The sequence below is a fragment of the Macaca fascicularis genome, chromosome 1 (genome assembly GCF_037993035.2).
Source record: "Macaca fascicularis isolate 582-1 chromosome 1, T2T-MFA8v1.1".
Lineage (NCBI taxonomy): Eukaryota > Metazoa > Chordata > Mammalia > Primates > Cercopithecidae > Macaca > Macaca fascicularis.
In genome coordinates this window covers 232,238,428-232,265,622 of record NC_088375.1, presented here as the reverse complement: position 1 = coordinate 232,265,622, position 27,195 = coordinate 232,238,428, and the positions used below count along the sequence as shown (strand labels likewise).

At 57.0% G+C, this 27,195-nt stretch overlaps 1 protein-coding gene across 14 annotated transcripts; it reads right to left on the bottom strand.

The window, feature by feature from the left end:
• Nucleotides 1-639: 639 nt before the first annotated feature.
• PANK4 (pantothenate kinase 4 (inactive)) lies at nucleotides 640-25,946 on the bottom strand. 14 transcript variants are annotated; one of them, XR_012427266.1, is made up of 19 exons: nucleotides 25,810-25,946; nucleotides 21,070-21,152; nucleotides 20,460-20,674; nucleotides 20,096-20,279; nucleotides 19,701-19,793; nucleotides 19,185-19,338; nucleotides 18,006-18,187; nucleotides 17,374-17,455; nucleotides 17,024-17,124; nucleotides 14,397-14,552; nucleotides 13,160-13,272; nucleotides 12,806-12,893; nucleotides 11,643-12,308; nucleotides 3,699-3,754; nucleotides 3,417-3,466; nucleotides 2,921-3,025; nucleotides 2,292-2,392; nucleotides 2,082-2,150; nucleotides 640-1,157 (listed from the first exon to the last, which is right to left on the bottom strand). XR_012427266.1 is itself a non-coding variant. In XM_045388203.3 (19 exons), exons 1-19 carry the CDS (start codon nucleotides 25,931-25,933, stop codon nucleotides 944-946), a joined length of 2,322 nt encoding a protein of 773 aa, XP_045244138.1. In that variant the 5' UTR covers nucleotides 25,934-25,946; the 3' UTR covers nucleotides 640-943. The 14 variants fall into 14 exon arrangements, 3 of the variants coding, with proteins under 3 accessions (XP_045244138.1, XP_045244140.1, XP_045244146.1); XR_012427267.1 differs by having other exon boundaries at nucleotides 2,921-2,991; XR_012427254.1 differs by having other exon boundaries at nucleotides 11,643-11,819.
• Nucleotides 25,947-27,195: the final 1,249 nt, after the last annotated feature.

Sequence of the window (27,195 nt, the reverse complement as noted above, 5' to 3'; positions counted from 1 at the left end):
CTCAGCACCAGGAATAGCTCCCACCACATGAAATCAAAGCCGGTGGCCTGCAGCCAGCCCACCTCAGCAGGGCCTCCGCAAGCTCCGCGCCCTCCTGTCCTCTACGAGGCTGTGTGGTCTCAATCCCACACCTGGGCTGAGACGGGAGGGACCCCAGGCGCCTTGGAGCTCCCAGGGGCAAGGACCAGCAGGCCTCCCTGCTGCCAGCTCCCCCCAGCCATGCCCACCCTAGCCACAGAACAGGGCCCCGGGGAGCCTGGTCCCAAGGCCATAGCAACAAAACCCACACGGTCCGCACAGTTCCTAGCAGGGGCCGCGTCAGCGCCCGGCTGCCTGAGAACCCTTGAGGGCGATCGATGCCGAGGGCTCCTTTCCCAGGCACTTGAGTCAGGAGTGCTGCTCAGCACCCACACGTCCTGCAGGCGCAGCGGGAGGGCACCAGAGGGACGAGGGCGGCTCTTCTGGCCCGGTGGGAGCAGTGAGAGACACGGGGGCCCGGGTCTGTGGGGCAGCTGGCGCTCGGTGCCCACGAGGTCTAGAAGCAGCGCAGGGAAGGGCTCCCGCTCTGGGCTCCCCACACGGGAAGAGTCGGGAGAGGCTCCTGCTCCAAAACAAAACAGCGCAGGCAGCTCCGGCCTCTTTTAAAAACTCTATTTGGTGCATGCCCACGGCGCTGCGTCCCGTCAGACATACCTGGATAGATCTCTCTATTTATACATATATATAAAAGGTTCTTTAGCAGTTAAATAGATTCCAACACGAATGTCTCCCAGGAGAAAGCTGCGTCTCGCCTCTCGGCCACACGCATCTGTGCGGGCTGGGGCGTACGTGCCGTGTCACGGTAGTGCGATATAAATATGTTGATTTGAACGTAGTCTCCCTGTGGTGGCAAAAACACATTCCTGACAAGTGACAAGCGGAACCATCCGGCGGCCGCGGTGCCTCACTCGGCCGGGACCTCATACTTGAAGATGACACTGAAGAGCCGGCCGCCCAGCCGCTCGGCCAGCCACGCGTTCTTGATGACGGCCAGCTTGAGGCTCTCACAGCACAGGGCCGCGTGGTAGTTGGTGTGGACAGCACGGCCCATGCCCTCGATGACCACCAGGTCCGCGCCACGCTCCCGCACCAGTGCGGCCAGCCCCTTATCCAGGCGGCTTTGGGGAGGAAGAGAGAGAGACTGGACGAGCGGACCCCAGACCCCACCTCCCATACAGGGCAGCGACCAACGTGAAGGCCGAAACCCCCACCCCTCAATCCCTGATGTGGGGGCCTCCAAACCCAGCCTCCGCCTGGGGCCTCCTCAGAGCAGCAGCTCCCGCAGCGCCAGAGCAGCTGCAGCCGGGAAACTGCCCGAGATCTCCCTCGAACTCTAGGGGCTGATTCCTTGTCACCTTCACGCCCTCCCTGTTGGTGAGGTGGGACTGGAGCACAGATGAAGCCCGCACTGGAGAATCCCACCAAGCAGAGAAGACCAGTGGCCCCAGCACTCGGAACCCGCTCATTTAAAGGGTTCCTTTCTCTGCAATCAGCAGGACAGAGAGCACCACATACAATCGACTAAGGGCCTCCAGAACCACAGACGCAGAGCCTGCTGTCTCTGCGGGACGCAGAGGTGACGGACACCGGGCAGCTGCCCAGGTCGCCCTCAGCCTCAGCTGAGTGGCCACAGGGACATCAGCCCCTCCTGCCCCAAGTCCCCCAACCCAGCCCAGGTGTAGCCACCTCAGACCCTGAATCCATTCACTCTCCCCAGACCACCTTGGGGGATGGCGTCTCTGTCGCCTCCCGAGGGCGGTCCGGGCCTGGGGTCAGGAGAGGCCGTAGGGGCAGTCCTGAGGTCGGTGTCCCGCATGTGCCTGGGTGCAGGTGCACGGCGCAGAGGGCAGGGAGCCCAGGAGGGAGAGAGCAGGTGCAGGGTGTCCCGCATGTGCCTGGGTGCAGGTGCACGGCGCAGAGGGCAGGGAGCCCGGGAGGGAGAGAGCAGGCGCAGGGTGTCCCGCATGTGCCTGGGTGCAGGTGCACGGCGCAGAGGGCAGGGAGCCCAGGAGGGAGAGAGCAGGCGCAGGCTGCGGGGTTACCTGAGGTCGAGGCACGGGGAGCTGGAGCCTGTCTGCACCAGCAGCAGCCTCTCCTCCCGGAGCGCGGAGCTGCCAGACACAAGGTGGTCAGCGCCCCCAGCAGGGTGGCCCCCGGGAGCTCCCAGTTCAGTGACAATCCTCGTGGCCCACTCTGCCCAGCGGGTGCCCCTCCCCATCAAGGCCCCCACAGCACCATCCGCCAACACTCACTGCACGACAGGGTCCATGCCCGCGATGCGCTCTGCCACGATGAGAGACTCGCCGTGGGTCACGTCGTTCAGGGCGGGGCCTGAGTTGCACGCCAGGATGACCTGCAGGAGGAGGGCCCAGGCTCTTTAGGAACCTGTGCCGGCCCAGCATGGTGCCTGTGTGCACCCCAGCCTTCGAGTGGCTGGCCTGGGTGAGGGTGCTGTGCTCTGCGGGCCTGGCCAGCCACCCGCTGCTGAGGACCAGGGACCTTGCCTGACCTTGCCACTCTGTGGCCCCTGGGAGGGAGCCAAGCCGAGGGGCAGAACCGAGTTCACAGCCTGCCCTTGGGACCTGCCTGTCTCCAACTGGCATGAAGTCACAGTCCCAAAGACTCCTTGCTGGGCGCACGCTTCCAGGAGCCTGGACTCAGCCCTGGGCTTCAGCACATGGACCCTCGGCCTGAGCCCGGGGGGCTGGGAGCCTCCACCCCAGCATATGAGGGCTCTGGGCCGCCTCCCACACGCTGCCACCTGCACCTACCTGCTGCGTCTGCAGGAGCCCGACCACCGCCAGAGGCCCAGGGTGGCGCCAACCCCACCAAGAGCAGAGAAGCCCAGGGGAAGGGCCCCACCCACCACCTCGCCACTCACCTCAGTCCCTCTAAGGAGTAGCTCCCTGACAAAGGGGAAGACTCCCAAAATGATGTCTATTCCACTGTTATCTGCGAAAATTAAGGCACATTTATGAGGGGGCCCCTGTAAGACAAAACCAGGACGTTCAGTTGGGAACAGGTGCATCCAAGCAAGTCAGACCCCACCCCTGCCGCCCGCCCCGCTGCCCTACAGGGGCCGAGACCGGGGGCTTCAGGGCCCCAGAGGCACCGGGGATGGATCAGCCTGCAGGGGCCAGTGACTGTCTCTTCTGGCAAGGCTTTGTGCCTAGAGCAGGTGACCTAAGAAGTGGTCATGACAGGAGGGCAAGTGTGGAGCAGGGGACGCTGAGGCCTCGGCCCGCAGGACTGTGAGACTCTAACAGGAGGGGAGGGCCTCCGGAGGCAGCCCATGCCTACCTCCCTCCAGTGACCACCCGCCCCCCGGGCCCCACGCTGTGTCCCCAGGGGCAGAGGCGGGAAGCCCCTCCACATACCTTTAACCTCTGAAGCCACTCGCTATAGGAATCCACGAGCCACGGTCTTTCTGAGAGAGAGGGAGGGACACCCGGTCAGCTCGGCGCGCCAGGCCAGGGGTTAGGAGACGCATCTTCAGGGGTTCGTCTCTCCAGGAAGCAAGTTCTCCCCGCCCCCGAGCCTGGCTGACAGAGCCTCGAACAGGGGAGGTGCCTGGACCCTGACTGCAACTGCTTTCGCTGTTGCAGAGAACGCTCAGGCACGGCCCCAGCTCAAGACGCAGGTTACTTGGCCATCCGTACCTTGTAACTTCCTCTTTGCTTCTTCAAACCCAAAGTAGGGGTCGGATTCAAGGACACTGCATGCAGGAGGAGAAAAGAAAGTCAAGAAAAAACAGAACGAAAACCTTCGGCCAGAGTGCTCAATGTGAAGACCCCAAATCCCTCCCAGGCGGGACGGAGGCAGCTGCTCAATGTGAAGACCCCAATCGCTCCCAGGCAGAACAGATGCAGCATTCTTGATACGCGGTGATCAGCAGAAGGCTCAGGGGACCACCGAGCAAAGGTCTGAGAGAGCGCAGGCTGTTTCTTAAGGTGGACTCAGAGCCATGGGACCAGGGAAGCCCATCGGTGACTGGCAGCTGCAGTACGTCCCCGTGCTCGGCGCCCACGCGGGCGGTGTGGGAGACCCCGGCCACAAGGCCAAGCCCATGGGTCAGGACCCTCCTTCAACGCTCCCGACAGGCTGCGGGAGGGACCTGTGTCCCAGAAGGGCAGCCACGGTTGGGGGCAGCATTCTTGTCTATGTCTGGAGACACGAGTGGAACCCAGGGAGGGCCGGGAACCCAGGCATCTCCCTCCAGCCCCACATGTAAAACAAGCAGGGACCACAAGACATGGTGCGGCCGCCTGGGGAGGCTCAGAGACCGGAAGCAGCTTCTTCAGGAGTGAAGGTAAATTACCGTGGGAATGGTTCATTTCCAAGATTCAGAGCCCCGAGCTTTAGACACCTGCCTGTCCCACAGGCCAGTCTAGGGAACTCCTTTGCAAAGCCCCTTTGATCATCACATCAGAAATGTTTAATTCCTACCACATGTAGGAAACATGAATTTGGATTCTGACAATAGAAAATGTCAGAGGGGCAGAGCAAGATGGCCGAATAGGAACAGCTCCAGTCTCCAACTCCCAGCGCGAGCGACACAGAAGACCGGTGATTTCTGCATTTTCAACTGAGGTACTGGGTTCATCTCACTGGGGAGTGCCGGACGATCGGTGCTGGTCAGCTGCTGCAGCCCGACCAGCGAGAGCTGAAGCAGGGCGAGGCATTGCCTCACCTGGGAAGCGCAAGGGGGAAGGGAATCCCTTTTCCTAGCCAGGGGAACTGAGACACACAACACCTGGAAAATCGGGTAACTCCCACCCCAATACTGCGCTTTAAGCAAACAGGCACACCAGGAGATCATATCCCACACCTGGCCGGGAGGGTCCCACACCCACGGAGCCTCCCTCATTGCTAGCACAGCAGTCTGTGATCTACCGGCAAGGCAGCAGCGAGGCTGGGGGAGGGGCGCCCGCCATTGCTGAGGCTTAAGTAGGTAAACAAAGCTGCTGGGAAGCTCGAACTGGGTGGAGCTCACAGCAGCTCAAGGAAACCTGCCTGTCTCTGTAGACTCCACCTCTGGGGACAGGGCAATAACAAACCCAGCCGAAACCTCTGCAGACGCAAACGACTCTGTCTGACAGCTTTGAAGAGAGCAGTGGATCTCCCAACACGGAGGTTGAGATCTGAGAAGGGACAGACTCCCTGCTCAAGTGGGTCCCTGACCCCTGAGCAGCCTAACTGGGAGACATCCCCCACTGGGGCAGTCTGACACCCCACACCTCACAGGGTGGAGTACACCCCTGAGAGGAAGCTTCCAAAGCAAGAATCAGACAAGTACACTCGCTGTTCAGAAATATTCTATCTTCTGCTGCCTCTGCTGCTGATACCCAGGCAAACAGGGTCTGGAGTGGACCTCAAGCAATCTCCAACAGACCTACAGCTGAGGGTCCTGACTGTTAGAAGGAAAACTATCAAACAGGAAGGACACCTACACCAAAACCCCATCAGTACATCACCATCATCAAAGACCAGAGGCAGATAAAACCACAAAGATGGGGAAAAAGCAGGGCAGAAAAGCTGGAAATTCAAAAAATAAGAGCGCATCTCCCCCGGCAAAGGAGCGCAGCTCATCGCCAGCAACGGATCAAAGCTGGACGGAGAATGACTTTGACGAGATGAGAGAAGAAGGCTTCAGTCCATCAAATTTCTCAGAGCTAAAGGAGGAATTACGTACCCAGCGCAAAGAAACTAAAAATCTTGAAAAAAAAGTGGAAGAATTGATGGCTAGAGTAATTAATGCAGAGAAGGTCATAAACGAAATGAAAGAGATGAAAACCATGACACGAGAAATACGTGACAAATGCACAAGCTTCAGTAACCGACTCGATCAACTGGAAGAAAGAGTATCTGCGATTGAGGATCAAATGAATGAAATGAAGCGAGAAGAGAAACCAAAAGAAAAAAGAACAAAAAGAAATGAACAAAGCCTGCAAGAAGTATGGGATTATGTAAAAAGACCAAATCTACGTCTGATTGGGGTGCCTGAAAGTGAGGGGGAAAATGGAACCAAGTTGGAAAACACTCTTCAGGATATCATCCAGGAGAACTTCCCCAACCTAGTAGGGCAGGCCAACATTCAAATCCAGGAAACACAGAGAACGCCACAAAGATACTCCTTGAGAAGAGCAACTCCAAGACACATAATTGCCAGATTCACCAAAGTTGAAATGAAGGAAAAAATCTTAAGGGCAGCCAGAGAGAAAGGTCGGGTTACCCACAAAGGGAAGCCCATCAGACTAACAGCAGATCTCTCGGCAGAAACTCTCCAAGCCAGAAGAGAGTGGGGGCCAATATTCAACATTCTTAAAGAAAAGAATTTTCAACCCAGAATTTCATATCCAGCCAAACTAAGTTTCATAAGTGAAGGAGAAATAAAATCCTTTTTTTTTTTTTTTTTTTTTTTTTGAGATGGAGTCTCGCTCTGTCGCCCAGGCTGGAGTGCAGTGGCCGGATCTCAGCTCACTGCAAGCTCCGCCTCCTGGGTTCACACCATTCTCCTGCCTCAGCCTCCTGAGTAGCTGGGACTACAGGTGCCCGTAATTTTTGTATTTTTATTAGAGATGGGGTTTCACCATGTTGGTCAGGCTGGTCTGGAACTCCTGACCTCATAATCCGCCCACCTCAGCCTCCCAAAGTGCTGGGATTACAGGCGTGAGCCACCGCGCCCGGCTTAAAATCCTTTACAGATAAGCAAATGCTTAGAGATTTTATCACCACTAGGCCTGCCTTACAAGAGACCCTGAAGGAAGCACTAAACATGGAAAGGAACAACCGCTACCAGCCATTGCAAAAACATGCCAAAATGTAAAGACCATCGAGGCTAGGAAGAAACTGCATCAACTAACGAGCAAAATAACCAGTTAATATCATAATGGCAGGATCAAGTTCACACATAACAATCTTAACCTTAAATGTAAATGGACTAAATGCTCCAATTAAAAGACACAGACTGGCAAACTGGATAAAGAGTCAAGACCCATCAGTCTGCTGTATTCAGGAGACCCATCTCACATGCAGAGACATACATAGGCTCAAAATAAAGGGATGGAGGAAGATTTACCAAGCAAATGGAGAACAAAAAAAAGCGGGGGTTGCAATACTAGTCTCTGATAAAACAGACTTTAAACCATCAAAGATCAAAAGAGACAAAGAAGGCCATTACATAATGGTAAAGGGATCAATTCAACAGGAAGAGCTAACTATCCTAAATATATATGCACCCAATACAGGAGCACCCAGATTCATAAAGCAAGTCCTTAGAGACTTACAAGGAGACTTAGACTCCCATACAATAATAATGGGAGACTTCAACACTCCACTGTCAACATTAGACAGATCAACGAGACAGAAAGTTAACAAGGATATCCAGGAATTGAACTCATCTCTGCAGCAAGCAGACCTAATAGACATCTATAGAACTCTCCACCCCAAATCAACAGAATATACATTCTTCTCAGCACCACATCGTACTTACTCCAAAATCAACCACGTAATTGGAAGTAAAGCACTCCTCAGCAAATGTACAAGAACAGAAATTATAACAAACTGTCTCTCAGACCACAGTGCAATCAAACTAGAACTCAGGACTAAGAAACTCAATCAAAACCGCTCAACTACATGGAAACTGAACAACCTGCTCCTGAATGACTACTGGGATCATAACGAAATGAAGGCAGAAATAAAGATGTTCTTTGAAACCAATGAGAACAAAGATACAACATACCAGAATCTCTGGGACACATTTAAAGCAGTGTGTAGAGGGAAATTTATAGCACTAAATGCCCACAAGAGAAAGCAGGAAAGATCTAAAATTGACACTCTAACATCACAATTAAAAGAACTAGAGAAGCAAGAGCAAACACATTCAAAAGCTAGCAGAAGGCTAGAAATAACTAACATCAGAGCAGAACTGAAGGAGATAGAGACACAAAAAACTCTCCAAAAAAATCAATGAATCCAGGAGTTGGTTTTTTGAAAAGATCAACAAAATTGACAGACCAGTAGCAAGAATAATAAAGAAGAAAAGAGAGAAGAATCAAATCGACGCAATTAAAAATGATAAAGGGATATCACCACCGACCCCACAGATATACAAACTACCATCAGAGAATACTATAAACACCTCTACGCAAATAAACTGGAAAATCTAGAAGAAATGGATAATTTCCTGGACAATTACACTCTTCCAAGACTAAACCAGGAAGAAGCTGAATCCCTGAATAGACCAATAGCAGGCTCTGAAATTGAGGCAATAATTAATAGCCTACCAACCAAAAAAAGTCCAGGACCAGATGGATTCACAGCTGAATTCTACCAGAGGTACAAGGAGGAGTTGGTACCATTCCTTCTGAAACTATTCCAATCAATAGAAAAAGAGGGAATCCTCCCTAACTCATTTTATGAGGCCAACATCATCCTGATACCAAAGCCTGGCAGAGACACAACAAAAAAAGAGAATTTTAGACCAATATCCCTGATGAACATCGATGCAAAAATCCTCAATAAAATACTGGCAAACCGGATTCAGCAACACATCAAAAAGCTTATCCACCATGATCAAGTGGGCTTCATCCCTGGGATGCAAGGCTGGTTCAACATTCGCAAATCAATAAACATAATCCAGCATATAAACAGAACCAAAGACAAGAACCACATGATTATCTCAATAGATGCAGAAAAGGCTTTTGACAAAATTCAACAGCCCTTCATGCTAAAAACGCTCAATAAATTCGGTATTGATGGAACGTACCTCAAAATAATAACAGCTATTTATGACAAACCCACAGCCAATATCATACTGAATGGGCAAAAACCGGAAAAATTCCCTTTGAAAACTGGCACAAGACAGGGATGCCCTCTCTCACCACTCCTATTCAACATAGTGTTGGAAGTTCTGGCTAGGGCAATTAGGCAAGAGAAAGAAATCAAGGGTATTCAGTTAGGAAAAGAAGAAGTCAAACTGTCCCTGTTTGCAGATGACATGATTGTATATTTAGAAAACCCCATTGTCTCAGCCCAAAATCTCCTTAAGCTGATAAGCAACTTCAGCAAAGTCTCAGGATACAAAATTAATGTGCAAAAATCACAAGCATTCTTATACACCAGTAACAGACAAACAGAGAGCCAAATCAGGAATGAACTTCCATTCACAATTGCTTCAAAGAGAATAAAATACCTAGGAATCCAACTTACAAGGGATGTAAAGGACCTCTTCAAGGAGAACTACAAACCACTGCTCAGTGAAATAAAAGAGGACACAAACAAATGGAAGAACATACCATGCTCATGGATAGGAAGAATCAATATCGTGAAAATGGCCATACTGCCCAAGGTAATTTATAGATTCAATGCCATCCCCATCAAGCTACCAATGAGTTTCTTCACAGAATTGAAAAAAACTGCTTTAAAGTTCATATGGAACCAAAAAAGAGCCCGCATCTCCAAGACAATCCTAAGTCAAAAGAACAAAGCTGGAGGCATCACGCTACCTGACTTCAAACTATACTACAAGGCTACAGTAACCAAAACAGCATGGTACTGGTACCAAAACAGAGATATAGACCAATGGAACAGAACAGAGTCCTCAGAAATAATACCACACATCTACAGCCATCTGATCTTTGACAAACCTGAGAGAAACAAGAAATGGGGAAAGGATTCCCTATTTAATAAATGGTGCTGGGAAAATTGGCTAGCCATAAGTAGAAAGCTGAAACTGGATCCTTTCCTTACTCCTTATACGAAAATTAATTCAAGATGGATTAGAGACTTAAATGTTAGACCTAATACCATAAAAATCCTAGAGGAAAACCTAGGTAGTACCATTCAGGACATAGGCATGGGCAAAGACTTCATGTCTAAAACACCAAAAGCAACGGCAGCAAAAGCCAAAATTGACAAATGGGATCTCATTAAATTAAAGAGCTTCTGCACAGCAAAAGAAACTACCATCAGAGTGAACAGGCAACCTACAGAATGGGAGAAAATTTTTGCAATCTACTCATCTGACAAAGGGCTAATATCCAGAACCTACAAAGAACTCAAACAAATTTACAAGAAAAAAACAAACAACCCCATCAAAAAGTGGGCAAAGGATATGAACAGACATTTCTCAAAAGAAGACATTCATACAGCCAACAGACACATGAAAAAATTCTCATCATCACTGGCCATCAGAGAAATGCAAATCAAAACCACAATGAGATACCATCTCACACCAGTTAGAATGGCGATCATTAAAAAGTCAGGAAACAACAGGTGCTGGAGAGGATGTGGAGAAATAGGAACACTTTTACACTGTTGGTGGGATTGTAAACTAGTTCAACCATTATGGAAAACAGTATGGCGATTCCTCAAGGATCTAGAACTAGATGTACCATATGACCCAGCCATCCCATTACTGGGTATATGCCCAAAGGATTATAAATTATGCTGCTATAAAGACACATGCACACGTATGTTTATTGCAGCACTATTCACAATAGCAAAGACTTGGAATCAACCCAAATGTCCATCAGTGACAGATTGGATTAAGAAAATGTGGCACATAGGCCGGGAGCGGTGGCTCAAGCCTGTAATCCCAGCACTTTGGGAGGCCGAGACGGGCGGATCACGAGGTCAGGAGATCGAGACCATCCTGGTTAACACGGTGAAACCCCGTCTCTACTAAAAAATACAAAAAACTAGCCGGCCGAGGTGGCAGACGCCTGTAGTCCCAGCTACTCGGGAGGCGGAGGCAGGAGAAGGGCGTGAACCCGGGAGGCGGAGCTTGCAGTGAGCTGAGATCCGGCCACTGCACTCCAGCCTGGGTGACAGCGCAAGACTCCGTCTCAAAAAAAAAAAAAAAAAAAGAAAATGTGGCACATATACACCATGGAATACTATGCAGCCATCAAAAAGGATGAGTTTGCGTCCTTTGTAGGGACGTGGATGCAGCTGGAAACCATCATTCTTAGCAAACTATCACAAGAACAGAAAACCAAACACCGCATGTTCTCACTCATAGGTGGGAACTGAACAATGAGATCACTTGGACTCAGGAAGGGGAACATCACACACAGGGGCCTATCATGGGGAGGGGGGAGGGGGGAGGGATTGCATTGGGAGTTATACCTGATGTAAATGACGAGTTGATGGGTGCAGTACACCAACATGGCACAAGTATACATATGTAACAAACCTGCACGTTATGCACATGTACCCTACAACTTAAAGTACAATAATAATAAATAAATTTAAAAAAAAATAAAATAAAAAAAAAATAAAAACATCAAAAAAAAAAAAAAAAAAAAAAAAAAGAAAACGTCAGCCCCGTATCTCGGGAGCCGCAGCCCTAGGCCTCCTCAGCATCTGTGCTTAAGGAAGGGGCATCCTCAGAGCCTGAGGGGACAGACAAGGGCGCTGGGCCCTGCACAGCCCCTGGGGCTGCTGCCATGTGCACTCCCTGGGCCCCAAAGCCCTGAGCCACCAAGCCACCAAGTGCTACACAACCCCTGAGGGACGCGCTCCACCTCCTTGCACGCAAGCCTGGGGCAGGACAGGGACCCGAAGGCTGCAGAGCCCGCCCCGAGCCCGCAGACACTTACTCAGACACGGCTTTGGCCCCCCAGTCGAAGACGTTCCCCGCCAGGAGGCCTTTCACCAGCGCCAGCTGCCGCTCCTCCCAGCCCAGCGTGTCCAGGGAGCGCACGACCCCGGGGAAGCACCTCAGTGCCACGCCATTCTCCCGCTGCTTCACCTGCGGAAAATGCCAGACGCCAGGCCTGAGCGGAGACATGGCCTCAGCCTACAGGGCTGCTCCTGGCTTTCCGCCAGGCCGCGTCTCCACAGGCCCTCGGCAGAGCACCATCCCGGACACCCGCCAGGCCCAGCCTGTTCCACACCACACCCCTCAGGAGCACAGACTCAGGCCCAACCGGGAGCCCACCAGGCACAAGCCTATCGGCCCCGGGACAGCGGCCAGCGCGCAGCTGCACAGGGCTCTGAAGAGAGGCCCAGGACAGCTTCAGCCCCCACGTGACAGCAGTGGGTGAAGGGGAGGACACGGGTGGAGGACAAGGCCCCCACGGGTACCCACAGCCCTGGCCCCAAAACCCTCAACACCCAGACTTTCCCTGTCACGAGGCTCGGTGTGTGAGGGGGAGGGGAGGCGTGGCGCGGGCCATTCCCAGAAGGGGAGGGAGAAGTCCATGCCTCTGCTGCTGCTGCTGCCTCCTGGCAGAAGGGGCCAAGGAGGGCTCTGGCCGCCAGACCTGGGGAAGCAAGATGGATGCCCAGAAAGGCCCATCTCAGAGGGCTCCCATGGCCCTGCACATTGCCGGGGTAAAAGGTCTCTGGTCACTGCCCAGCCTCCTAGGAGGCAGCGAGGGTGCCCCAGGAGAGGCAGGCAGTCCCCAACCACAATCGCCCACCCTCGCAGAAGCTGGGAGGCCCTCGGCTCCTGCAGACAAGCAGCCTGTGTCTCTCAGGAACACATGTCCACACGGGGCTCACACGCCTCTTCTCCAGTCACAGTGGTCCCCACCCCTAACTGGCACCAGCATCTGTGGGGGTAACACAGCTCCTCAGCAGACGCTGCCAACAGAGGCCCTGGCTAGTGTGGTGCCAGTGCCGGAGGTGGGGCTGCTACCAAACCTGCATGGCCTCAGAGAGGACAGGACGCCCCAAGTCAGCGGGAGAGAGACAGGACCCACGGCGCCAGCGGGACGGGGACAGGAGTGAGCGGAAGGCCAGGGCACACTGCACTCACTTTGGAGTAGGGGTCTGGGAAGTTGAACTCGTTCAGACAGTGCTCCCTGGTGTCCAGCAGGCTGCGCACGGTCAGGGTCCCATAGGCGCTGGGGACAGACACGGCAGAGGGTGCTGAGCAGGGCAGGCCGAACACCCGCCCACCTGCACATCCTGGGCTGCGCCACGGATGTCCTCGGGAGCCCGGCAGTGCAAACGCTGCTTGAGGTGGGGCCCGGGGGGACTGTGCCACCGGGGCCCACACCCACCCCCAGCCAGCTGGGGTCCAAATGCCAGCATCACAGCCACTTTCTCAGAGGTGCAGGGGCCCTCTGGGCAGAAAAGGCAGTCACACACCAGGATGCTGGGCACTTACAAGGGCTGCTGTCTCAGGGTCTGAAGCTTGTTCCAGTACTTCTGTCGGAACTTCTCCGCCCTCTCAGCTGCATCCACGGAGTCTGGCTGGCTCGCCACTGCGCGCTTCACTACCTGCCAGCGACAGGAGGGGTCAGCCAAGCATGGCCCTGCTGCTTGGGAATTCCTCATGGGACAGCCGGGGGCTCGGGGCAGAGTGGGGGCTGCCTGTTAAGCGCTGCCCAGGCCATGGTCGGGGACAGCTACAGGGGGCCTGAGGCAGGGTGGGGGCTGGCCGTGGGGGGCTGCCCAGGGCCGGGTTGGGGCGGCTAAAGGGGGCCTAGAGCAGGGTGGGAGCCAGCTGTCGGGGGCTGCTTGAGGCAGGGTAGGAGGTAGCTGTGGGGGGCTGCCCAGGGCAGGGTTAGGGCCTGCTGTGGGGGACTTGGGGCAGGGTGGGGGCTGCCCGGGCTGTGGTCAGGGCAGCTCCTACTGGAACAGGAAAGGCTGACGGTGACAGTTCACAGTCCCCTGAGGCTTCCCTTTGGCATTCGCCCCTCCCAGCTGCCCTGGGAGGCAGGAGCAGGAGTGACCCTGGCTCCTCACCACTCAGGAAACCCGAGGCTGAGACCCATGTCCTGGGACTCGAGCCCCACCCTGTGCCGGGGCCACGGGGCTCTGGATGCCCAGAGCTCACTCCGGGTCCCGGCAGGGCTGGGACTCTTCCCTCAGGACAAACCGTGGCAGCACCCGGCCTCTGCGAGGGCTTCATGACGAATGCGTGTTGCTACTGGGGCTCCCCGGCCCTGAGCTGAGCTCCCGAGGGGCAGCGTGGCCCCGGGCCTGGCATGTGCTCCACTGGACCACCCCGGCCTTGGAGGTGGGACGCAGGAGCCCCCAGGTGGCCTCACCGGAGCTTGTTGGGGCTGAGCCTCACCCCACCCTCAGAGTCAGGGTCCCACAGGGCCTCCTGCACCTCAGGTGGAGCGAAAAAGTCTACTCAATAGCTTTCTGAAGAAATGTAATAGCTGACAAAACGTGCCTCGATGACGTCACGTCCTAACTGACCCACCAAGTGACCAAGAGCGGTATTTTTGCCTGAGAAACAGAAACCACCCCCCTCACACTCAGATGGAGATCAAGGGGTTTCTGGAAAACACTGCCCTGTCCCACTTCGCCACCTTGTCTTTGCCCCCGGGAGCCTTGGAAGGTTAGCCCGGCCGCGGCCTCGGAATCCTCTAGTCGGCACCCAGAGCCCTCACCCCGTCCAGGGCCTCCTCGAAGCAGGTGAGCCAGTATTTTCGGGCCAGAGCGTCGTCGGTGAGGTCCACCGTGTCGGGCACATAGGAGGGCGGGTCCAGGAGGAGCGGCAGGTTGACCAGTGGCCTCTCCAGCCGGTCCATTTCCAGCAAGTCAAACTGGAAGACAGGCAGTGGCAGGGTGGAAACGTCACCACAGTTCAGAACCACCTAAGCCACACTCAGAATCTTCCACTCTAATAAAGGAGGAGATGTAACGCCTTCTTCTGCCATGCCTCTGGGCCACAGAGAAGATCCCCACGGAGCCCTCTCAGCTGCCCAGCGGCCTGAGCCGGATACCTTGACTCACCCCCTGGTTTGACACTGAGGTCGCGTCTGCTCACCACACGCCTCCTGCCCCCATCACCTCCCTGCTGCAGCCATCCCTCCCCAATCACTGCTGCAGTCACCCTACCATCACCCCTCCCCCACCATCCCTCTCCCCATCACCACCTCCCTGCAATCACCCCTCCCTGTCACCCCTACAGTTTCACCTCCTCCCCGTCACCCCTGCAGTCACGCTGTTCCCACCTCTGGTCCTCCAGGTGGCCATGTCTGCACACAGAGGTTTGGGTGCTGTCCTCACTAAGCGCTGGGCAGTGTTCCACCCCGTGCCAGGCAGGCAGCCCCCACGCCCCACACGCACCTTCCTTTCTCCATGAAGGGCTATGGCAAGGCCAGGCCACTATGGCCCAGGGCACCCCGGAGCCACCTGTACCCAGCACAGGCGTGCTCATGGGCCCTGCTGGCTCCTTCTACCTTATTCCGGGAGGAACTGAACTGAGCTGAGCCAACACACACACCAGTACTCAGTTCCCTGCACGCTAACTGCAGCAGCCGCTGCTCTGGGACCAGAGGGGCTGTGGGGGGAACTGTGCAGCTGGCCGCCTCTTCCCACCCTCCGGTGACTACCCCACAGGTCACATGCCAGCCCTCTGCCCTTCTCCACCAAGGCACCCCTGCCGGCAACTGCTGGGGCTGGAGAAGCAGCCTCCGGGTGGGCAGGGACCTCCAGGCAAGGAACTCCACAGCAAGGGGGATGCCTTCCGGGTGGGAAGCCCACGCCGGGCAGAAGCTCCACAAGGAAAAAGCCAGTGACTTCCCAAAGCCAGCGCAGAAGGCGGCAGGAGCCCCACGTTAACTACCACGGACCACAGCCGGGACCGCCCGGTGCTGCTGTGCCGGGTCGCAGGCTCCTTCTATCCTGACAAACGGGTTCAAATCTTTGCTTTGCCTTTTTGGGAGAATATAAACTCGAAAAAATGACTCCATCTCTCCGCATGTCAGTTTGATCCTCAGTAAGGTGGGGCACCTCCTGCCTGGCAGGGCTGTGCCGCTGGTGGGCACCAAACAGGTAACAAGCGTCTCCTGAACGGGGCCCCCCTAGGCGCTGTGGCCGCCCGCGCAGTCACTCCAGGTTACAGTACAGGACATTTGGCAAATTATGCACACGTGGCAGAAACGGAGGCTGGGAGACACCAAGCCCCTCTGCCCAACACCAGGGCAAAAGCCGAGAGGCTGGGCCTCTGCCAGGCCCCCAGGGCCTTGCCCCCACTCCTGGGCCTAGTATGGGCGGAGGGAAAGGCAGGCCAGGGCTGCGGCCAGTGTGGCGCATCCGTGCAGGGCCGTGGCCCAGGGGGAACCGCAGGACCCACCCAAAAGGGAGGCGCCCTCCTGAGAAGCCAGAACTCAGCCAGGCGCGGTCTTGAAAATACTGACGCGGACTTGTAAGGAGCCCCGTGTCGACAACCGACAAGCAACTTCCTGCCAACAATGCCAGTGGCCTGTCCTGAGGGGTCCGACTAGCTTTGTACGTGACCTCAGGTAACTGTTCACAGCTACAGAAGAAACGAGCCCCCCGGGGGGACACAGTCGAGGACCCTGACAGCCTGTGACACGGGGGCGGTTTCTGCCACGTGGGGCTGTGCTGGGGGCATTCCATGTGGCTGACACAGGTTCTGGTGGGGAACCCTTCCAAAGCAGCTCTAACTCGGCAGACATGGGGTGCATCTCCCAGCCCGCCAGTGCTACCCAGCTCAGGCCAGGGCAAATCCACTGGGGATCCGAGGAATGAGCCTGGACACCCCGAGGAGAGCAGACGCTAACCGACAGAGACCGTCAGCCAGAGTGCGCAGTCCTAGCGCAGGGCCCTCGGTGGCTCCCGAGGTTTCGGGTTTCAGCTCCAAAGTGGACGGGCTCCCTGGTGTGGGGGAGGCACCCCGGTGTGGGGGGGGCCCTCTGGTGGGGGGAGGTCCCCGGGTGTGGGGGAGGCCCCCTGGTGTGGGAGATGCCCCCGTCACCCCTGAACTTTAGTAATCTCTCTGCAAACAAGAAGACCAGATCACACAGACTCTGTAATTTCTGCTGAACGTTTCCAAAACACGAAAGCACCCAATGAGGGAGAGAGGAAAGCAAGCCACAGTGTCCTCCTCCCGCCCCTAGTTATACCCCAGGTCCTTGGAAGGATTCGCCATGGGTAGAGGCACCCTTCAGCCGGGACAGCCACAAGAGGCTTCTCTCAGGGACAGGAGAAGGGAGCGCGGCACAGGCCGCTCCCTCGGGGCCCGGGACGGCCAGAGCCCACTACTCACGGTGCCACTCCGTGCCCGCTGCGCTGGGCCGAGCTCTGGTGATGTGCTCATCAACCCGGAGCTGCCTGCATAGTTCTCTCCCCAGCTGTACTGGTTGGGATCTGGAAAGCAGAGAGTCAGATCACCTGTGTTAACCTTGTCCTTGATTCAAAAGCAAGAGAGTGGAGAAGGAAAGGGTATAAAAACCGATTAACTAAATTGTTAAAACGTCAGACATGCCTGCTGCTGTCACTTTCTGAGGACTCACGCTCCCCACCCCACCTCCACCCTGGGCCGCTCTGGCCCACAGCACAGGCCCAGACCACAGCTGAGGCCCAACGCTGCTCAGGGGCACCAGCACCGCAACTCACTGTCCTGCTCGGCTCCTTTCAGGAACGCTCCGATGGCTCCCAGGTAGCCTTCGTGCCTCAGAAACAGCGCTTGCACTTCCCCCTGCCATGGCCAAAGCACACGTGCTGCCGTCGGCCCCACACGACACCCGATGCCTCCGCAAACCAACTCAACACGGGTGGGCCTCGCACTGCGCAGCCCAAACCCTCTGAGGCATCCACGGCATACTTGCCGGTGGAATCGCGCCGGGCGCCAGAGGGCGGGCTGCTGTTCGAAGAAAGCTAAGGGTGAGATAGCTTCTCCCATGCGGCGAGTCCCTAGCCCACAAGTCTCTGCGTCGGGGACGTGGGTGGGCGCGCCTCTGCAGGGGCACAGGCACCCTGACCCCAGCGCAAATCGGCGGACTCCCCCAGAACTCTCTAGAATGCTCATCACTGGTGATTTGCTCAGACTCAGGCGGCCACGGTGCCACAAAATGTGGGCTCCCCAGAACCAGCCAGAAGAGAGGGGTGCTGGGCTTCTCGGCCACCCGCCCTCCAGGCCCCCCGGCCTCTCGACCTCCCTGGGCTGCCGCGGTGTCTGACCAGCATGACTGATTTTGAAGACCCTGGGGGTCCGCGTCAGAGGCTGGGGAGGGCGGCGCGCCCGTTACCTTGGAGAAGAAGTTGATGCTGTAGGTGATGGTGCGCATGGTCACGGGGTGGCCCCGGATGAAGAAGCCTCCAAAGTACACGCGGTCCAGGCTGTGCAGCCGCGCGTGGAGACAGGCCAGCTGCCCGATGTCGTTGCTGATCATGTGCAGCAGGCTCTTGGCCATGTCTTCCTTGGAGAACTCTGGAGAAGGGAAGGAAAAGGCGCTCGCGTCCAAGCACAGCAAGTGCCTGATGTGACAGCAAGCGGGAGCGGAAGGGGAGAGAGAGCTGAGTGGGAGGGGATGGGGGAGAGAGCTGAGCGGGAGGGCAGAGAGAGCTGAGCGGGAGGGGAGGGGGAGAGAGAGCTGACTGGGGGAACCAGAGCCCCAGAGTGGGAGGCTGCGTATTATGTGTGGGAGGGGAGGGGAGAGAGAGCTGAGTGGGGGAACCAGAGCCCGAGCGCGGGAGGGGAGGGGAGAGAGAGCTGAGTGGGGGAACCAGAGCCCAAGCGCGGGAGGGGAGGGGAGAGAGAGCTGAGTGGGGGAACCGGAGCCCAAGCGCCGGAGGGGAGAGAGAGTTGAGTGGGGGAACTGGAGCCCGAGCGCCGGAGGGGAGGGGAGAGAGAGCTGAGTGGGGAAACCGGAGCCCGAGCGCCGGAGGGGAGGGGAGAGAGAGCTGAGTGGGGGAACCTGAGTCCGAGCGCCGGAGGGGAGAGAGAGCTGAGTGGGGGAACTGGAGCCCGAGCGCCGGAGGGGAGGGGAGAGAGAGCTGAGTGGGGGAACCTGAGCCCGAGCATGGGAGGGGAGAGAGAGCTGAGTGGGGGAACCGGAGCCCGAGCGCTGGAGGGGAGGGGAGAGAGAGCTGAGTGGGGGAACCGGAGCCCGAGCGTGGGAGGCTGTGTATGATGCGTGAATCATTCCTGGACGGATTAGGCTTTGTTTTCAGAGAGAAAAAAACCCGAATCGCTTTTCCTAACTCAGAGGTACTGTTTTTTCCTCCAAAACCAAGACCACGGTGTTTATTCGCCAACATTCTGAGCACTCGGCCTGCGCCATGGTGACTCGGCAGGAAGAGGTTGCAGGACCCCGACTCTCCAGGGAGCGGGTGTGGGAAAGTTAACAGTGGGGGAAGCTCCTGTCCCCAAGACCCCAAGTGTCCCCACCCCCCTTCTCTCTGGCGGCAGAGGCCAGGGCCGGCACCTTGGTCGGCGGTGGCTGACTTCCCGAAGCTGCTGGCGATGAGGTTCCCGCTCAGCCCGAGTGTCTGGTGGGCACCACCGTAGACGTCCCGCACCAGCATGTCCACGTTGCTGTGCTGGCCCCTCGAGGCCAGGTGCAGGAGCTCGTCAAACTTCTGCGGGACATGGCGAGGGGGCGGGTGAGGCGCCGGGAGCGGCTGGAATCCCCACAACCCCAGAAACCAAGCCCACGGGAGGAGGCACACGTGGGCAGAGGGTGAATGGGCTCTCATCATGCGGGACCAAAGGCAAGAGGCAGCAAGGGGGACCCTCAGGCCACCCAGTCAGGAGCAGCTCTGGCTGCTGGGACACCCGTCCTTCAGGGCGCAGAGCCGAGCCGCAGAGGCCAGAGACCCGCCCAAGTGAGTCAGGACGGAGGCCCGGAAGCAGCTTTTGCACCTCCCAGCCACAGGCCTTCGGAGGACAGGAAGTGGACATCTCTGTAGACCCCGGAGGGCCTCTGGCAGCCGCCGTGTACCTTCGTTTTGGTGAGCAGAGCCCCGAGCCCCCAGAAGGTGCCGCCTCCGATGGAGCTGCCGCCGACCCACTCGAACCTGTCCTCCGTCTCCACCTGCAGCAGAGCCAGGGCAGGTGCGTGCACAGCAGGCCCTCAGCCACACAGGTCCCCCCCGCCATCCCTGCACCGCACCGTGTGCTGCGCTGGGGCGAGCCCCGCCCCCACCCCAGAACCGCCAGTGGGCGGACTCTCTCGATGGCAGAGCCTGGGGGCGCTGATGCCCCTCCCACAGCGGCTCTGAGCTCACGGCTTCACCCCCCACCCACTGGGCCCCAGTCCTGGCTCCTGCTCCTGCACACAGCTTCACAAACTGTGGCTGAACCATCCACTCATTCATTCACGAAGCCGGGTCTCACCTTCACAATGGAGACTCCAGAGCCAATATTGACAAGAAGATAGGGGAAAATGTGGGGGTGGTTGGTCTGGAACCGGAACTCAGGGTCGGAATCCTTCTGGTACACGAAGGCCTCGTGGGGGATGTTCTTGAGCACAAAGTTGCACCCCTTAATCAGGCATGTCATCACATCCTCCTTGTCGACTCTGAAAAGAAAGTGCCAACCCCTTAAAGAGTACAGGCCACAGACAGGTGCAACACGCAGGCCTGCCCGGCCCAGAGGGGCAGCCGGGCCCGTGCACGATCCGAGGCACGATCGGACGCACGAGCACCAGGGACTCGGGGCAGCCACATGTTCCTTCCTCGCCCTTGAGGTCCCCACTCACTTCAGCCGCAGCTTCTCTTCGATGAGGTCCTTGAACTTGTAGGCCCCGCCCCCGGTCGCCTGGATGACCTTGGTCTCTGTGTTGACGAGATGGTCTTTGATGAAGTCCAGGCAGGCTTCGATGTAGGTATTCTCAAACTTAATGAAGTGCAGTCGAGCAGTGATCTCTTCTTGAACTGAGATCTCGTAGGGCGGCTCGTGATCACGTTCTGTGTCCTGGAAAACAGAGTAGGGGAGGCCGCATGAGTGTGGGGCACCGTGCTGGGCTGGGCCGGGCACACCCTGCCCTAGCGGAGCTGGCCGTTCACACCAGCCTTCAACCAGGCAGGGCTCTGAGGCAGAATCCTGGGCAAGAGGGAGGAGCCCAGGACCGTGGCGACCTCAGGGCCACCCAGCAGGAGCAGAAGCCTCCCCAGCGGGAGCACGGGCGGGCACAGGTTCCTGAAAAGGGTCTTACAGGGACACGGTGGAAGGCAGGGGAGGCTGTCCGTGCTAGAAACTCCCAGGACATGGAAGCCGAGGTCTGCGGCAGCAGAGGGGTGACTGAGTGACAAGTGCCAGGTTCAAGATGACAGAGGAGTGGCTGTCCCGCCCCGGGAGGTCACGCTCACCTTTCCCGAGTGGTCGAAAGACCGCACCTTGGCGACTTTGTGCTGCACTGTTGAATAGTAGGCCAGCTTGGTTAACGACCCGCCTGCAGGGGAGACATACACCGGGCAGAATTCAGGACCAGGACAGAGCGGGGCTGGGGGTCCATCCCCCACGCTCTCTGGGTGTCTTGGAGACTAAAATCTCTGTGGATGAGGGGTTTGGGGCTACTGGAACTTAAAAACCCTGTGGGCGCAAAAGAGACGACGGGAAAATGAACGATCAAATCTACACTTTTCTTTTTCTAAATTCTGCTCCTCCTCAGCTCCCTGGCCAAACTGAGTGCAAGAGGTCCCACTTCCCCATGGCACCAAGTCCTGCAGATGAAAGGGAGAGCTGGCTTGCTTTGGGTAACCTTGGTTATCCTCATTGCTTTAAGAAAATTCAGTTTCAAGTGATCTTGCTAATGACCCAAAGCGAAAAGCTGACAAATCCAGGCGTTTTAAGAGGTACACCCTCGTTTTAAGAAGTACACCCTCAACACAAAGGAGGCTCTTTTCACAGCCCAGGGCAGTCACCCGGCCTGAGCAGCTCCCCTACCCGGGAGAGGCAAACAGTGCCGCTGGCTACCCTTGAGAGGCTCTGGGCAGAAAATGCAGGCCCAGCCCCAAAGTAGCCAGAAGAAGTCAGAGGCCACCAAGGTCTCTTTCCCCAAGGGCCAGAGTCTGTCTGTGGTTCCACAGAACCCCTGCGGCTCCCAGGATGATGCTGTGATCAAAGGTTGGAAGGGGCTTTACGCACCTGAGCCAGGTTTCAGGGAAAGGTGAAAAGATTCTCGGAGAAGACCTTTAAGGACAAATTCTTCTTTTTTTTTTTTTTTTTTTTTTTTGAGACCGAGTCTGGCTCTGTCACCCAGGCTGGAGTGCAGTGGCCGGATCTCAGCTCACTGCAAGCTCCGCCTCCCAGGTTACGCCATTCTCCTGCCTCAGCCTCCCTAGTAGCTGGGACTACAGGCGCCGCCACCTCGCCCGGCTAGTTTTTTGTATTTTTTAGTAGAGACGGGGTTTCACCGTGTTAGCCAGGATGGTCTCGATCTCCTGACCTCGTGATCCGCCCGTCTCGGCCTCCCAAAGTGCTGGGATTACAGGCTTGAGCCACCGCGCCCGGCAATTCTTCTAAGTTTAAAAAAAAAAAAGGACATTTTTGAGGCTACAGTAGTATTCATAGATTTGAAGCTCCATGAATGACAAACAGAAAAAGAAACAAAATGTGTGACTTTAAGTTCACTGTGTGGTGCTACAGTGACTGAACAGAGTGCATTTTTTATGGGGCCTGAAAAAAAGAGGCAAAAATCCCGCATCATGAGAGTAAGGAGGCTAAAGCGATGTTCAAATGATTGTGTTTTGACAAAATACTATAAGGTTGAGAACAAACACTCATCGGTAAAGAGATCTGGAAACAGCCAGTGTTGTTCACGTAACAAAACCCATCGTGACCAGGCCCCACAGCAGCCGCCTCATGGCACTGCCTGCCTGGTGGTGAGTGAGGGCTCCCCGACGGCCGGCGTACAGTCCAGTGGACGCGTCACAGGATCAACCTGATCCCCTGGCCCGTGGCTTTAAGCCTCCTTGTCCCTCCCCCTGCCCCCAATCCTGGCCAGGCCTGGAGAGTCTCACTAAAATGCACCATGTTGTCGACTCACCTCGGCAAATAAATCATTTTCTAAAATGACAGATGATGCAAGAGGATGAAGATCTATTTTAAGAGACTCATCAAAAGTCACTATAAACAAACTCTCAGGTCACAGAAATCCAGTTTCAGGACCTGGGTTTTTTGTGTTAAAGACACGCCCAAACAGGATGTACTGGGGTTGGGACAGCGGTGGGGGTGGGTTGGTTTCTGCAAGATACGCATCCTCCCTCCCCGAGACCCCCTGCACTGAGAAGCCTAGCAAAGCCAGTGTTCCCTCTTCCTACTCCCCACACCCGGGGGGAACAAAAGGGGGCCTGAGGTGCGAGGAGGGCACCCAGAGCAGGAGGTCTTTTGGAGCAGAGGGAGCCTGTGGGCGGGGATCCTTCCGGGCTGAGCTCAGGGGCCCCTTGGAATCACAACAAACCACCTGGCAAGGCAGTGACAGGCTTGCCCCCTGGGCTCTCCAGGCTGCCCGCGCTCCGCTCTGAGGCCAACAGCATCGCCTGGCTGGTGGGGAAGGGGGCTTCCCAGAGGTTTGGTCACATGTGCTCTTCACACCTGAGCCAAGGCCTTCTAGTTCTCTCTGTCCCACAGGCCCCCGTCCCTTCTTCCATTCTCTCTGGTCCTGTCTTTCCTCTTTGGGCACCAATGGAGGGCAGGACAGCCCAGCAGACACCACGGCCCTGTGGCCCCTTCCTGTCCCACATGCCCCTGAGAAACCCTCTCCACGGCCCGCAGAAACCTAAAATCAGATCAAAGCTGCAGGTGTGTTTTGAGAAACACAATGTCCCTGCTGCTTTCAAAGAGGTGAATCTGCTCAGCAGATATTAGCATCCCATTGAGGGGAAAACAGCTTGCCAAAACCCAGGGCAGGTGAGCTTTCCTGGATCGGGAAACATGGGCAAGGGAAGAGGAAATGGGAGAAGCCTGCTTTTAAACAATACTATTGACAAGCACATTGTCTTTGAGGGTTCCTGGGTTGAAGACACCCCACCCTCAGCCGTGGCCTCCCAGCAGCTGGGTCAGGAGTAACAAACAAAAGGTCTTCTCTCAGCGTCAGTCAATAGGTTCTCCTAAGAACCAGAGACACAGGACCCAGACACAGGGAGAAACTTTGAAGAGAGGAAATAAATACCAGCACTAAACAGACCTCTTAGAGTGTCCTTCTACCAAGAAACCCTCTGGGCTCAGCCCGGAGAAGAGGCTGGTGCTCCAGGGCCCTCCAGGGCTGCGACAGCCCTTCCTGGACGGTTCCAGCTCTGCGGTTTCGCTGGCCTCTGGTGGCCACACAGAACATCCACGGTGAGCCCTGTTCTCCTGGCCATTCCCCAGGTGACTTATGCAGGTCAACTGCAATTGCATTTCACAAATATTTAATCCTGACTTGTTCCCGGTAACAGAATCCCCCAGTGTAAGGGCAGCAGAACCTTTCAGGGCACACGCTCTACCGAGCCCGAAGGTCTCAGAAGGCTGGGGAGCCTCTGGCGAGGCCTGCAGTAGACGATCCCCTAAGCTGGGGCTGCAAGCTCAGCACCTGCAGTCCAATAGGCAGCCGGTTCCAAGTCCTATCAGGGTTCCCTAAAGATGCTACTCACACATCCTCATACCTGGCACCAGGCCACACCCCTAAGAAGCACTGCCTCTCATAAGCTCACTGCAAGGTGGGAGCCAGGACCTACAGCTGCTTCCATTCTCATGCCCCCACTTCCCTAGAGGACACCCTTCCCTGGCTGGGCACCTCAGAGAGATGGTGACACCAACGACCCCAAGGACATCACAGCAGCAAACACGCTGGATGCACCAGGAGCATACAGTTCAGAGGGAATGGCCTGGGTCTGAGTCCCAATTTTTCCAGGGAGGTGGGAAGCAGTCAGCGGGAGGCCCATTCATCCCAGTATTTACTGGGCGGCAAAGACAGGTCGGGTATCCTTTTGGGGGCTGGGGCTACAAGACACACCCCCGCTTTTGTGGGATTCACACATAAACGGACTCAGCCTACAGCAGAAACGTGTGCTAAGAGGGAGAGATGTGTGAAGCGGCAGTGGCTATTCAAGGGGGTTTCTCCTGGTGAAGCTGCCCCCAGGAAGCCCACATGTCTGAAACATGGGCAGAGTAGGAGAGTAGGGAGTGGCAGGTTCAAATCCTGGTTCTGCCACTTTCTAGCCGGACGACCCTGGGCAAATTAGTTCACCTTTTTGGGTCTTAGTATCCTCATCTAGGAAATGGGAGTAATTCGCGTTTCTCCTCTAGGGGTGTGATCCAGGAGTCAGGAGTGTGGGAAAAGGGTCTAGAACAGAGCCTGGCCAGTCGTCATTACTCAGAGCACTGCCATCAGGCAGGAGGGTCTGCAGCGGACCCTGGAGAGGCCAGGGCAGACATGCAGGCCGCCTTGAAGGCCACGGAAGGCACGAGTGGCTTTTAAACCAGAGGCACGAGTTCCCAGGACGTACGTCCACGGCCGCCTGAACTCACGCCCGGTGTCCACTCTCCAGAGAGCGGGGCCTATGCACGGACTGTCCGGCCCGCGGGCCACAGCTGCCCAGGCCTCGGGAACGCGGGGCCTTTTCGGGGCCACTCTGCCAAGGGCTTCCCGCCGAGCTCGTCCTCATCTAGACCAGAACTAAGGACCCCAATTCTCAGGCCAGCCACCGGCCAAGCGGCAGAGCCGGGGCGCCCAGCTGCCCATGCGGCCGAAGACAAAAAATTCCGTCTGCTCCAGGGCCAGGCTGGCCGCCGACCCTCCCACCTCGCGGCGGGTAACGCTGGACCCCGGCCCCCAGCCTCCCAGGACAACCGCGCGAACTACCAGGCCCGGCAGGCCCCGCTCTGGTCCCTGCGGCGTCTGCCGGGAGCTGTAGTCCGGCCGTCGCCCCGAGCCTGCGCATCGGCGCCACCGCGGACTACAAGGCCCGTGAGGCTGTGCGCGGGGTCCGCGGACTACAAGGCCCGTGAGGCTGTGCGCGAGGCCCGCGCCCCCGCCCTTCGTCCTTCCCGCCGCCCCCGCTCGCCGGCCCACCGCCGGCGCCCCGCCCGCCCCCGCCGCCCGCACCCAGCGCCCGGCCCGCGGCTACCTATGTCGATGGCGAAGCGCTTGGCGTTCTCCAGGTTGCGGAAGATCTCGTCGGGGGGCAGCGTGATGCTCTTGTCCAGGCTGTCCCCGCTGCTCCCGCTGCCGCTTGCTCCACACTCCGCCATTTTGAAAGTGCCCGGCCAGCTCATCAGCCATGGAGATATATGCGCATATATTTGACTGCTAAACGCCCCTCGCATAGATTATGTTAATGAGACTCCGGCCCCGCCCCCCGGCCTCTGACGTCTCGGCCGCTGACTAGGGCCAGTCCTGGGCAGGGGTCCGAGAGGCCCGGGGCGGCGGGCGGGCGGGCGGGCGGGTGGTTATCCTCCAGAGATCGCACATCAGCGCAGAACATCTGATGTTCTTTTACCGCGCTGTCCACAGGCTTAACTCAGGTGCTCTGAGCCTTGCTGAGGGAGGCCGCAGAGGCCGCCCACCTGCTTCTAAGGGGGCACATGGGTCTGCAGACCGTCAGAGAGCCCTGCCCTTCAGCGAGTGCCTGCTGTAAGCTTGGCCTTGCACACCAGGGCGAATGTGATGCGGTCTTTGCTAGGGTGACTCAATCCTGGCTTCCCAGGGGCGTGGGACTTTCAATGTTAAAAGCCCCATGCAAACTAGAGGAGTAGGGAACCGTGCCCCGTGTGGGAGGAGCCCAGCCTGGCATAGCACCTGCGGGAAGGGAAGATGTGTGCTGTAATGGCGATCCGTGGAAAGTGCTGTGGTCGAGAGAAGCCAGGCAGGCTGCCTGCAGGCAAGACAGGTGCCTGGGAGGCTGCAGGAACACGCCTCGGAAGCAGCTGGAGCCAGGAGAGGGGTATAGGTGGGGCAGGCCAGGGTTCCAGGGTGAGTGGCTGGGAAGCCGTGCTGGCATGAAGAGATGCATCTTCTCTAGAGGCTCTGGGCACCTTGGGAAAGAGCCCAGTGTTGGAAGCAGACAGATGAGCCCCTCCCGGGTAACCCGGGGTCATTACTGCACGTCTCTGGCCCTCAGCCTCTGTCTGCACGTGGAGAATGCCACCAGCTGTCTGGCAGGGCTCCTAGGAGCACAGGCCTGTGGGGCAGCACAAATTCCAGGGATAAAGCATCTGTGTGCGTGGGGCAAGGCTTTGGAGAGGAGGCGTCCTTGCCTGTGTCTGCCAAGGGTGTGGGTGTGTGGCTCTGGACTCGGAGCCTGCTCCAGGGAGGCCTGAGTGGAAGACTGGAGCACACCCCAGGCGGCTTAGACCTCTGGCAGCTCAGACCCCTGGCAGCATGGTGTGCCGTGGGCCAGCCTGGCAGGAGGTGCCCTCCACGAGGGGCGCCCACCTGTGTGCCCACTGAACATGCAGGAAAAATGCAGGCGAATGAGAGCCCTCCTTGTGCTCTGCCCACCATTCCTGGCGGC

Coding starts and splice junctions, on each gene's coding strand:
- PANK4 (XM_045388203.3), bottom strand. CDS start 25,933: ATGGCGGAGTGTGGAGCAAGCGGCAGCGGGAGCAGCGGGGACAGCCTG. Junction 18,188..19,184: donor GTCAGCCACCGCCGACCAAG/GTGCCGGCCCTG, acceptor TCCCTTCTCCAG/AGTTCTCCAAGGAAGACATG. Junction 3,467..3,698: donor AGCAAAGAGGAAGTTACAAG/GTACGGATGGCC, acceptor CCTCTCTCTCAG/AAAGACCGTGGCTCGTGGAT.